The following is a 13,327-nucleotide window of genomic DNA, read 5'->3' as shown; positions in this document are numbered from 1 at the left end:
AGTCTTTCCCTGTGAGGTTTCATTATTATCGGATTGAATATTTTGGATTTGAGATCACTTGATGTATGTCTTGCATGTGTATACTCGTGGTGACAATGGGGTATTATGTTGAGTCACTTGATATATGTTTTGGTAATCAACTTGCGGATTTCCTTGGTGACAATGGGGTAATCTAGGCACATAGGTTGATACACGTTTTCATCCTACTTTCTCTGATAGAAACTTTGGGGTACTCTTTGAAGTTATTTGTGTTGGATTGAATGTTATGTATCTGAAGTTGTTTGATACATATCGAATAATTGACTCACGAATACTTGTGGTGACATTGAAGTATTTATGTGACATTAGAGTTGATTGATGTGTATCATATGGTGTTATTGTAGTACGAACTCTAGGGCTATTTGTGACACTTATATATGGCTCAATAGATTATCGGAAAGATAACTTTGATGTCGTTCGCTACCTACAACAATTTCACCTTATATTCTCCGCTATTGATAAGAACTTTGGAGCGATTCTTTGTCGCATGTTGAGGGATTGTTATATGATGCAATTATGTTAGCATTGTTGAGATATTGCACTAGTGAAAGTATGAATCCTAGACCTTATTTTTAAGCATTGATATACCGTTTTGCTCATTGCTTGCTACTTGCTACCTTACTGTTTTTATTATTTCAGATTATAGAAACCTATATCTACTATCCATACTACACTTGTATCAATATCTCTTCGCCGAACTAGTGCACCTATACAATTTACCATTGTATTGGGTGTCTTGGGGACATAAAAGATTTTTTGTATTTGATTGCGGGGTTGTTGGAGAGAGACCATCTTCATCCTACATTTTCCATGGATTGATAAATCTTAGGTCATTCACTTGAGGGAAATTTGTTGTTGTCCTACAAAGCTCCGTGCTTGGAGGCCCAAGAGAGTCTACAAGAATAAAGTAGTGTAGTAGACATCAAGGACGCCTCCAACGATGAGCTAGCACCACCCTCCTCTTCCTCCGTGGCACCCTCCTCCTCCGCTCCACCCTCGCTGGTGCATTGCACCATCACCATCGGCGAGGCCCGTTGCCCATTATACGGACATGGTGCGGGAGGAGCGGGAGGACCAGTTCCGGGTGACGCGGGCCAACGCCAACTACAATCACAACCTCCTCCAGAAGCATCTGCAGGCGAAGGAGCAGGTCGTTGCCAGCAGGGCGGTCGCGCCGGACGCGGACCTAGCAGAGCAGGAGGCACTGCTCGAGTCCTACCGCTTCGCCCATGAGATCCGCATCACCCGCTGGCGGTACCGGCAGCGGGTGGCAGAGGTGGCAGCCGCCAACAAGGAGTGCGACAATGAGGCGGGCGAGACGTTATTCGGCGACATCAATGACGAGGAGGTCGAGCCCGGCGCCACGACCACGACGAAGTTGGCATGTCTACGGGCGCCGTTGGCAGCGAGGAAGAGTAGTGCACAGTAGGTCGCCGCCGCTCGTGTCCCGGGAAGGCCACGCTCCTCCCCTCCTGTCAACGCCAAGCTTGGTGGGATGAGCATCTTCGGCCGATTAGTCGCTTGGCGGCAATGTGGAGGCGGACTGCTTCAGTTACTGGGGCTCCGGGGGCGGAGGTTACGGAGGCGGAGCTGGAGAGCGTCGAGGCGGAACTGAAGATGGTGAAGTTTCAGTTCTCGGAGCTGATGATCAGACACGGGGACCGGACGCCGGCGATCATTTAGATTAGGTATTAATTATATCCCAGAGCCCGCCTAGCACCGCTTTGATGTATTTGTAATGAAATCCGTCATGTTTACATGAAATCCAGTCGTGTTTATATAAAATCCGGACTTGTTTGAATGAATTTCGTCCGGTTGGTTCATGTTGTTGTGAAAATGTATGCGGTTACCGTTAGATGGCTGCCTCTCGCATCTGTATCCACGAACGGATGCGGGAGGAAATTTGCGGGTTGCCGTTGGAGATGCCCTTACCTAGGATAAAGTTAATCGGGGAAATTTACTACTCCAGCAGCCTGCCTCAGCAAATGAAAGATAGTTCTTTTTGATGGAAATCTCACTTAAAATTGCTACCAATTTTCAACGATGCTAAACTTGTGTCGTGGGATCCGGTAGCACCGCTCTAGTGTGGCATGATCCATGGCAAGAGCAACCCCTCAGGCAAAAATTTCCAAAATCTCTCTCTTTTGAAAACAATGGTAAGATCTCTTTAGCAAACATTGGAATCAGCTCTTCAGAATTGTCAGATAATTTTCAAACCCCCGTTTCCGCTCAAGTATTTGAGCAATACAATGAGATGAAAGATTTAGTTCTTCAAACATGCAATCCTCCTGCCAAGGATAAATGGAACTATAACTGGGTTGTAACTGGATACTCCTCAATCAAAATGTACAACCGGGTGAAAGGGAAATATGTTGCCCACATTATTTTCAAATGGCCTTGGAAAAGTGACAACAGAATTAGGCATAAAATATACGTATTTTTTTTGGGTGCTTCTGCATGACAGAGTCAACACTAGAAATTTGCTGAAAAGGAAGACATTCTACTTTGAGTGCTATGATTGTGTTTTCTGCAACGAACAAGCTGAAGAGACCTCAACGCACCTCACTCTTTTGGGATTGCACATTCACTCGGGACAGCTGGCTGGCCCTATTGCCCAATAAAAGAAGAGGGATATCCATGTTGATGAAGTAATTTAAATCTCTCTTGATTTCCCTAAAACAGTTGCCATGGATATAATAATTTTGGGATTCTGAAATATTTGGAATCAGAAAAATGGCAAAACAACTAGAAATGAAGTGCCAAGTGTTAACACCTGGAAACATTTACTCAAACAAGATCTGATGCTTCTGAGACATAGAGTAAAGAGCAAGAATGCAGGGTGTTAGGAAGGCTGGATTGACACCCATCTATGATGCTGGTGCCTCTTTTTGTGATCTCTTAATCTGATTCCTATGTTTCCTAAAGCTGTTTCTCTTTTCAAAGGGTGCTAGAGCTGGTATTGGATAGGACATTTGTTTGGTTTTTCTTTTTGCTTGTAAATATGTAGTGGTTTATATTTAATTAATGTATGAAAATACCGTAGAACAACTTCTACGGTTCTGGGCTTCAAAAGAAAAGGAACATCAATCCATGGACATATACATATAGATAAAGATAGATGGATGGATAGATAATGTTTATCCACTGTTATGCTTGAATAGATACATCACTTTCGTTTGCCAGAGCTTATCTGGCTTGATCCACGTCACACACGATGATCATGTAAATGTAATGGGAGCGATGATGGTGACAACGACCACGGATCCATGGCACCACACCAATTTACTAATTTACACATGAATTGATTGAGAATGACCGGCCACTTGAACAAGATTTTTTTTAGTTTCCCCTTTTTATTGATCAGCAAACCAGCTCAAGTCATGTGCATAGACAACTACTAGTAGATCACACTGATTGCTCATATCTGCTGACAAAAGATGGTTATGTTGCAAGGCAGGTCAAATTGATGATACTGAAGGATTATTATGGTGATGCTAGTTCGACAGCCATCGCCAAGCAATCTGAAACCATGCAACATACTCCAGTACTCTAATTCTTGCTAGAAAGGAAATGACCAAGAACTCCTCTAATTCTTCGTAGCAGCTTATCATATGAGAGAGAGAAACATATGAAGCAATCCAGGACCGATAACCACCGGGGAAAGAAAAGGCTACAACATGTGACATAACTTCCATAGTTCCATAACATTTGCCAACCAACCACTCTTGGTTCGGCATTTCATTTCCAGGGATTCAAACCCGTCGGTTTCGGCGGGGATCGCTCTGTTCAAGGATACCTTAAGGCCACCCCCGCGAAAATTAGAGGGGCCTTACAAGCAGCAGAAACGAAAAACAACAGCGGCGCGCGCGGATCAAATTTACACATCGGAAAAAGCTTGCAATGTACAACTGGGCCTATTGCAGCAGTGGGTAGGATGAACCTGAAACTGCAGAAGCTGTTATCACCTCACCCTGCACGCCGGCACGGCAGGGGAGCACTTGGGGTTGGGAATGGCCCTGCAGTGGACGCTGTTTCCGGTCAGGCTGCGGCGAACTCTATAGTCAGGGAGGCCACCGGCTTGAACAATGGCTCCATCACTCCCACCGCCACTCTGCAATGGCTCGAGCGTCTCTACGACATCGCTCATCAGGGGCCTGGCCTTGGGGTTCTGGCTCAGACAGTAGTATGCAAGGCTGCAGGCCTTGTGAGCTGCTCTCACTGAATACTGTCCCTCCAGTTTTGGGTCGATGATTTGGTGAAGCCGCCTCTTATCGCTCAGCTTGGGGCGAACCCAGTCAACCAGGCTGTGCTCCCTGCTTGCCCGGGATTTGTCGATGGACTTCCGCCCTGTCAGGAGCTCGAGAAGGACCACACCAAAGCTGTAGACATCACTTCTAGCTGTCAAGTGACCTGTCCAGTAGGTATATTCATGAGGTTGCCAGGAGAGACAAAAAAGTTACATGCATTCTTGCGTATCGCCTCGAAAAATAATTTTTTTACAAGGTAAAAAAACTATTCCACATAATACATGATATATTTGTGCGTGATCTCAGATCATGCAGTTTGGCGGTAATGGCATTGTGGCATTATTAAGCGAATTTATTTACCAAAGATATTGTTGGAAAATGAGGGTAATACCGGTCATCACATATTCAGGGGCGGCATAACCGTATGTTCCCATCACCCGTGTTGATACATGGGTCTCATCACCTTCTGGGCCAGCTTTTGCCAGGCCAAAGTCTGACAGTTTAGCAGTATAATCCTGTGGCAATGTAAATAAGAGGCAAATGTCATTATCACAAACAATTAGGTATTTCTGATGGATATGCAAAGAACTAAGAAGAAAAAAAGAAACATGGCAAGTAGCCAAGTATGAACACTCAACAGAGTCCAGCAGAATATTTGAGGTCTTGAAATCCCTGTAGATAACAGGCCTTTCAGCATTGTGGAGACAAGCCAACCCTTTGGCAGCTCCCAGTGCAATAGACATCCTAGTTGCCCAGGGTAAGGGAGTAGCGGTCTCTGAGGGGGGAAACAAGAGAAGGAGTCAGCAAAACCTTTTTCGCTGTTTCATATACAAGTTTAACCCAAAATAAAAATATAGCTCATACAATAGGAGAAAGAATAAACTAATAGGCAATTTTTGCAATTTGGATATAGCTCGTAAATAAATTTTCAACAAATACACAACAAACAGACCAGATTCAGGCTTCAGCTGCAGAAGTGAAGCACTGGCAGTTACATGTGGAAATTACTAGTTTACTGGATAATCTCTAACACAAATGCTGATGATTAAGTTCAAATCCTGAACTGAGTCTACCAGTATCTGTTTCCAACAAGCCGAAAGCTGATTTTATATGCCAAGCAGAACTTATTAAGCTATTCTAGATCAGGGAAGATACAGAGAACTGGGCATTGCTCACTTGGCTACATGCGTGAGTGTATAAAAATGCCTAATGCTACATGGCAATGAAAAGTTACATCACACCGATATACTGACAAGAAAATAATATACTTCTATTATCCACGTTGTGGTCATCATGACGATGGTGTTGATCGCATTAGAGAAAGAATCGGGGGAATATATGTAAAGATATGGCGCCACAGAAATTCTTTTATGATATCATGTGAGCTGCCAAGAGTAGTAGATGTATTACTTCGAAACAAGTGGTTTTCCAGACTTCCTCGAAACATGAACTCATAGACAAGCAGCCTGTGGTCATCTTCACAGCAATATCCAATCAACTTTACTAGGTTTGGATGTCTTAGCTGCCCCAAGAAATTAACCTCAGTCTGACAAAGAAATAAAAAATGAGTAACACATTGAGAACTTTTTAGGAAAAGAAAAACAAAGAAATGACTTAACAGGGTAATAATATGACCAAAGCCATTGAACACGGTTTCTAAAAAACAATATGATAACCCTGGCATCGTTCTTCATAGTTACATACGAAATCAGTCTCTTTGGTTGGTGTTGTTGCTTGTGCTGACCATAGCACTATTATGTTTCCAAATCCAATACACGATAATGAATGCATGATTTTAGTAACTACAGGCACGACTCGGGGGCTACGCTTATTTCATTCACATGCACGATAAAAATAACCTTTTTCAACTTACGAATTTTCCAGTTTCCACATTCTGAGTAAATTAGTTACAGTAATACATCTACTACTCTCAATTAAATGTATACTAAAGAAAACGTTTTTTGTCATTTTTTCATTTTAGTGTATAGAGAATTATCCTGACCAGGCATGCTAATTTGCATGATATTAAGAAAATTAAATGTGCATGGAGTTCTCAATAAGGTTTCTTATGTGCTGGTGCTGCAACACATAACATGCATAACTAGATATATCATAGTTCTTGTAATAATTATTAAATTTTCAGCATGCCAATGTACATCGTAAACACTATCAGGCATGACAAAACGGAATAACTTGGTTACTCACTAGCCATTCTCTGTGCCCTTGATGTCCATCTTTGTTGAGCACCTTGACGGCAACAGGCAGTGATTTCAGGCCAACCCTGACATTCTCATCTATGTAACCCTTGTAAACAGTCCCAAAGCCTCCTTCGCCAAGAACATAATCGGCCCGAAAGCTCTTTGTGATTGTTTCAAGCTCAAACAACGTGAATGCAATCACATTGTTGTATATGGAAATGTTCTTGGCATCTTCGATTTTCCTAGGTGTTGGAGGGTCACTCACATCTGATGAGGTGCGGGTGTGCTTCCTATCTGCAAGAGCATTCTTGTCGGAATGTTGTAACAAGTGGACTTGCTGAACTGAAAACATACCATTGCACAGAAAAATAAGTTCATGTTAGTGCCATTTACGCATCAGTTGGATAAACTAAAAACAGACTATCACATTAAAAAGGGTAAAGCATTACAGATCTAATACTTAGTTTTATAAAGAAATCATAAACCATGGAATTCAAGAAAAAAAAATCGAACTCACTCATGTAGTACATAGAGCTGAGTGAAGGTGATTAGTTTGAAAATTACAGAGGGATTGGATTATCAGCAATATTATTATTTTGACAGGCATAATTAAAGAGAGAAGAAAGACAGTTAAGTCTCATTCCCAAGCGCATCAACTTTCTACATTAGCAACTCTGTAAATTGTAAAAGTAACATGAAGACAAGTGAAATGAGAGCAGGCCATTGAATGCTGGCTTGGACTATGTTTCTGAGTATAAGAGAGAGAAAAAAGATTGCACACGCGCAAATTAGTTACAGCAAGGGGTAAACAGGACCACCAGATCTACTACACAGTTGCAGATTGCTTTTTAAAAGGCAACTTGGTACTAGAAGAGATTATGTTAACCCAACGTGCAGGATCATGGCTTTCTTTTTTCTGAAAATCTGAAAGTCAACAGTACAGAGTGAGGGAGGGCAGAGATTGCAGCCGCCTCCAGTTCCACTGGGGCAAGGGCCTGTAAATATTTCCCAATGAGCTCAATGAAGCAGGATTTATGATGCAAGAACAAAGAAGATAAGGAAGGTGAGAAGAATGCCAACTTGGGCAGCAAATGCAGGAGGCAAGAAACCACGGTTGAACAAAAGTTGATACTCATATCAGAGGAGAGAAATCAAATGGGGATTAAAGACACCACAGTTCACCAAAAATGAAGATAAAATTGGAGCAAAAAATGCAGATTCTATACCCAAAACCCCCCGTTCGAATACAGAAGAAATATTTGTCAGGACGAAAGTTTAGATTTCAATCAATCAAAACCCTCTTCCGCAGTGCCGATTCGGAACAGGCCCTAGAAGAAAGAAAGCCCGAATTCGCCGCACAAGTCACCAGCCGGAAGATCCTAATAAACCGGACGCCGTCACAAAAATCGAAGCAAAGAATGTTCTTCCGGTGATTCCACCAGGAATTCCATAACGCGGATCTCAGGACCCACCGGCCCCCAAAACAAGCATCGGCAAGAAATCCCCAACCCGGCGTCGGGAAGGGTGGCTAAGGAGGAACAAGCAAGGACCTTGCGCGTGCGCGGCGACGACGGCATTCTCCTCCCGCGTGCCGCAGTTCCCCATCTCTGCCCTCCTCGTCTCGCTTGCGGTGTGGTGGTTGGCGGGGCTCTTGTTCCTCTGCCGGCGGTGGCCCAGCCTCTCATCTCATCCTCGGCGGGCCAGCGAGCTTCATCCTTGAGGAGAGGAGAGGAGAGAAGAGAAGAGAGGAGAGGCAGCGGAGAGGTGTGTCCTCTGGGGAGCAGCGGAGCGGATGGCTGTGCGAAACAGGAGCCGGCAGGAAGGGGAGGCACCGGCGGCAGAGCCTTAACCGTTACTCACTTGTGACGAGTGACAGGCAGGACTGATGAGTGATGGGGGAGGGGTGGTGGCCGTGGCCGTGCCTGTGGCTGTCCTCAAAAAGTACCACCGCCATTTCACTTCATTTCATCTTGACATTTTTTCAGAGAAGTTCATAATGGGTTGGTGGTAGCTCGCTTTTTCATATTGCTGAACTTTTGCAGCCCAATGTGGTACCGGTATGGAGGAAAAATCTTCAGAGATTAATAACCGGGGGATGCAGAATTAGTCTCCATCGTAGAAACAGGGTCCGTAAACAGTTGACTTGGTGGATTTGTTTGGGAATCCGGCACCGTGTGGTACAAATGTACGAACCGTGAACAGACGGATCCACCGCCTGCCAAAGATTCCTCTTGCTCCGGAACAATTCTTTCACGAGTGAACAATGCTCATGGACTTGACTTGACTAACAAAAAAAAAGAGAGGGTTTACAGTTCTTTGGCAAGTGAACAATAATGATTTACCTGCCATTTCAACAGACAATCTTATTTGTTTATCGTCTCAAAACAAAAGGTGTTGCGCTGGAATCACATTACGTGGCTTTGGGGAATCCAGCTACAGAAGAAAAGGGAAAGACAACACTTTGATCTCGCATAAATAAATTATAGGAATTTGGTTTTAGGAACAAGTGGTAACCCTTTTCCAACCTTATAGTACAACCGGAGAGCGGATGGGTAAACCACTTATTGAACATGATTTATCAATCTATGATCATTGGATACCGAAGGGTTTTTTTTTTGAAAAACCCCCACACATTAATCAATTAATAATGTTATTACAATCGTTCATTACAAAATTCACCACACAAGGCGGAACGCTATTAAGAAGAATCCCATCAGATTTACTTATAAAGCTAAACTTCGCAATTTCATGAGCCACCTTATTAGCGTTCCGATTAATTTTCGCAATTTTAAAATTCTTAAGCATCTTCGATATACTCAAGGCTTCTTTCTTCAGATCAATGAGCGAGGACCTGTCAAGATTCTCATTTGCAAGGAAAAAACGGACAAAAGCATAATCAGTCTCCAAAATAATGGACTGGTGAAGAGTAATACCTATATAAAGGCCTGCGAGGCAAGCACGCAGCTCAGCTTCATTCACGCTGTAGCACTGACTCAGAAAGTCCCGCGAAGATATAATAACTTCGCCAGATGAGTTCCTAACAACCACTCCCACGCTGGCCGCATTGATACTCTCCACATAGCTGGCATCGACATTGATCTTGATATAATCTTCTGGTGGAGGTTTCCATTCCACCTGTTGTTGTGATGTTGCGAAAACTGTTGTAGCACCTCCCAATTCTCCTTTACCTTTGTTACTAGGAACAACCTCGACAGTGTCGTGACAGGACGTAAAAGAAGACCAATAATTTACCACAAAAATTGCAGAAGCAGCAATGGATTCCTGCCCTTTTCCAAAAATTAAATCATTTCTCAGGTGCCATGCTCGCTAGAAAAGAAACAAAACTTGCTCTCGCTGTTGCAGGCTTAAATGATCCAACAGAATCAATAGTCAATCTGGCCCCGAGAATTTGAACCACTCTTCATCAGGAATATTTCACGATTCTCTCAAGGCAAGTTGCAGAGCACGAGCCTTAGAACAAGTAACGAGGGCATGAAAAGTGCTTTCATCTTCTACTTCACAAATAGAGCACATACCTGAAGTAATCTGATGGTGCTTAACTCTATTGGTCTGGACTGCCAAGCTATTGGTTGCGGCCCTCCAGGCAAAAATTCTTATATTCTGAGGTATATTAGCCTTCCAAATTAAATTCCAGAGCCTTCTTTCTCCACATGGATCTCCACTAGATTGACCCAATTTATCTTGACTATCTTTCAACTTAAGCGCTAAACTGTACGCACTTTTAACAGAAAATATACTGTTCTTCTCATAGTGCCACGCAATAAAATTCCCATCCCCATAAGTATGAATACGAATCTTAAGAATCTCCTCTGCATCATGGGGATAGAAAAGGTACTTAATCAAATTTTCATCCCATACATTTCTCCCGCTCAAGAACAAATCAGAGACCCATCTCAATCTAGTATTATGCCTTTTAGCTGAAATTTTAAGGCCAGTGCTCCTGGATAACCAATTATTCCTCCAAATATTAATACTAGATCCATCACCCACTCGCCAAACGACACCATTTTTAAGTAATTCCAGACCATGCATAATACCTTGCCAAGTGAGTGATGCAGAATGAGGAAACACTGTATCAAGAATATGTCCCTGAGGGTAATACTTTGCCTTCATCAGCTTAGCACACAACAAACCCGGATAAACCAATAACCTCCATGCTTGTTTGGCTAAGAGGGCTTGGTTAAATAATCTGAGATCCCGGAATCCCATACCTCCCTTACCTTTAGACCTTGTTAATTTTTCCCATGCTAACCAATGTGTTTTTCTTCGATCTTCCTCATCTCCCCACCAAAAATTCCTGATAATCTGGGTTAGCTCCTCACAAAGGGAAGCCGGGAACTTAAAAATACCCATAGCATACATAGGTAGAGCTTGAATAACTGATTTTATTAAGTCTTCTTTTACCCCACAAGAAGCGTATTTCTCTATCCAGTCAAAGAGCCTTTTCAAAACCTCTTCTTGAGTAGATTGAAACTTACCAGCTTTCATTCTTCCCTCAGGAACCGGAAGTCCAAGATATTTATCTTCGAACCCATCGACCGTAATTTTTAAGATTACCATTATAGCCACTTGATTCTCCAAACTACACTTTTTCCCAAACATCATGGAACACTTATCAGGACTTAATAACTGCCCATTCCCTTTCTCGTACTTTTAATGACAACTGCTTGATCAATGGAGCCTTTGAAAAATAACATACTGTCGTCCGCAAACAACAAGTGAGAAATACCTGGGGCTTGTCTATTCAAATGGAACTCCTGAAGAACTCCCCTGGTAGAAGCATCTTTAAGAAGTAAAGAAAGTGCCTCGGCAACAAATAGGAACAAATACGCGGATAAAGGATCTCCCTGCCTGAGCCCCTGAGTAGGTGAAAACGTCTCCAACAATTGTTTGTTGAAGCGCACCGCAAATTTCACTGATGTAACACATGCCATAATCCAATTTATCCACATCAGTGCAAAACCCAAAGCCCCCATCATACATTGTAAGAAACGCCAGTCCACCTGATCAAAGGCTTTTGCCAAGTCCAACTTATATGAGCAAAATTCCCCTCTGAAATCTTCCAGCGTACTTAACGAATGCATACATTCAAAAGCTATGATAGCGTTGTCAGAAATTAACCTTCCCGGAATAAATGCACTTTGAGTAGGCGAAATCATACCATCAAGGAGCGGTCGCAGTCTGTTAACAAGGCATTTGGAAATGATCTTATAGATAACATTGCACAAACTGATCGGCTTGAACTCTTTAATAGACTGAGGATTCTTAACTTTTGGGATGAGAACAATAGTTGTGTTATTAATCCCCTCTCGCATAATTCCAGAATAAAAAACTGTTGGACAGCCTTAAAAATATCCTCTTTGATCAAACCCCAATTCCATTGGAAAAACCTTGCAGGAAACCCATCCGGACCCGGAGCTTTTAACGGTCCCATTTGAAAAAACGCATCACTAATCTCTTATTCCGGAAATGGTTTGCAAAGCTCATCATTCATATCATCAGAGACAATGGGTTTGACCAACGAAATAATATGTGACGGGTTAATGGAGTCGTCAACAGAATAAAGTTTTTTAAAGAACGAGTTTTTATACCTTTCATTTCCTCCAGATTTTCCGTGAGACCCCCATCATCCTTCCTTAGTACCGCAATATAATTTTTCTTTGCTCTCCATGAAGCCTTTCTCTGAAAATAATTAGTATTACGGTCTCCTCCTCTTATCTTATCCAAACGAGATCTTTGCTTCCATAGCATATCTTCCTTTATAAGAAGCTCATCCATCTCTTGAAGAATTTTCTTCCTTTCTATCACTGCAGAATGATCATTCCTACTAAACAACACATTTAGTCTTTTACGAGCCCACTCCAGTTTCTTTGGTGAATAACCAATATGGACCCGACTCCACCCATGAAGAGATTTCATTAATTTGTCTAACTTATTAGCAATATCTTCAAGATCATTAATATTAGACTCTCTATTCCAGCAAGCACTAATCAGGTCATCCAATGCTCCACCTTCCCTCTCCCAATAAGATTCATATTTCAACTGATTAACAAATCTACCCACCTGGTGAGTACCCAATACCCCAACAAAAATGGGACAGTGATCAAACCTGGAGCTTATTATATGAGATACCTTACATCGAGGGAACATTGAAGACCAAAGCGGGCACGCCACCGCACGATCAAGGCGCACCTTAACATTCTTGTTTCCATCTTGCTTACTATTATACGTCCAAGACACGCCATGGTAACCCAAGTCATATAAATTGCAATCAGGCAAAGCTTCACGAAAATTAGCCATTAGTCTAGTAGACCTCTTATGACGAGAGAAATGCTCTTGTTGCCACATAGCTTCATTAAAATTCCCCACCATAAACCAAGCTCCAACACCAAGAGGTTAAATCCATCTCAAGACATCCCACATAACATACCTTTGACTCGCCTTAGGCTCACCGTAAATGAAGGTGCACCTCCACTTTGTTCCCTTTCCCTTGTCGACGTACAAATCAATAAAGTCGTCACCATATTTGTTCATCTCACAAGAGTACACCTCATCCCAAAACACAGCTAGTCCACCACCTTTACCATGGCCAGAAACAGTAAAAACATTATTCATACTCTTTATTCTTTCTTGTTTCAGATAAAAAGATAATATTGGGTCTGTGCGTCTTTGAGAGGCACACCAACTCTTGAACTGTACGAGGTTGACCCAAGCCTCGACAGTTCCAACTCAATATTTTCATGGCTCCTGACGGGCGTCATCCACGCCCGTCAGGTCACCGGCAGCCCCAAGGCCGGTAGCTTCCTTTTTTCCCTCCCCATC

At 42.6% G+C, this 13,327-nt stretch overlaps 1 protein-coding gene across 1 annotated transcript; it reads right to left on the bottom strand.

Moving 5' to 3' along the window:
• Nucleotides 1-3,719: 3,719 nt before the first annotated feature.
• On the bottom strand, nt 3,720-8,392 carry LOC125508722 (probable serine/threonine-protein kinase PBL8). Its single transcript, XM_048673507.1, has 6 exons — nt 8,035-8,392; nt 6,492-6,826; nt 5,697-5,832; nt 4,925-5,061; nt 4,678-4,801; nt 3,720-4,449 (listed from the first exon to the last, which is right to left on the bottom strand). The coding sequence occupies exons 1-6, from the start codon at nt 8,087-8,089 to the stop codon at nt 4,001-4,003; spliced, it is 1,236 nt and encodes a 411-aa protein (XP_048529464.1). The 5' UTR covers nt 8,090-8,392; the 3' UTR covers nt 3,720-4,000.
• Nucleotides 8,393-13,327: the final 4,935 nt, after the last annotated feature.

The sequence above is a fragment of the Triticum urartu genome, chromosome 5, assembly GCF_003073215.2.
Source record: "Triticum urartu cultivar G1812 chromosome 5, Tu2.1, whole genome shotgun sequence".
Lineage (NCBI taxonomy): Eukaryota > Viridiplantae > Streptophyta > Magnoliopsida > Poales > Poaceae > Triticum > Triticum urartu.
Note: the sequence above shows the minus strand (reverse complement) of the source record. Positions and strands in the feature narration are given on the sequence as shown.

What these genes read in the sequence shown, in the direction of transcription:
- LOC125508722 (XM_048673507.1), bottom strand. Translation starts at nt 8,089, where the DNA reads ATGGGGAACTGCGGCACGCGGGAGGAGAATGCCGTCGTCGCCGCGCAC. An exon ending in AAGGGCACAGAGAATGGCTA is followed by an intron (nt 5,833 to 6,491) that starts GTGAGTAACCAA and finishes TTTCTTTGTCAG; the next exon opens with ACTGAGGTTAATTTCTTGGG. An exon ending in GGAAAACCACTTGTTTCGAA is followed by an intron (nt 5,062 to 5,696) that starts GTAATACATCTA and finishes TTCCCCCCTCAG; the next exon opens with AGACCGCTACTCCCTTACCC.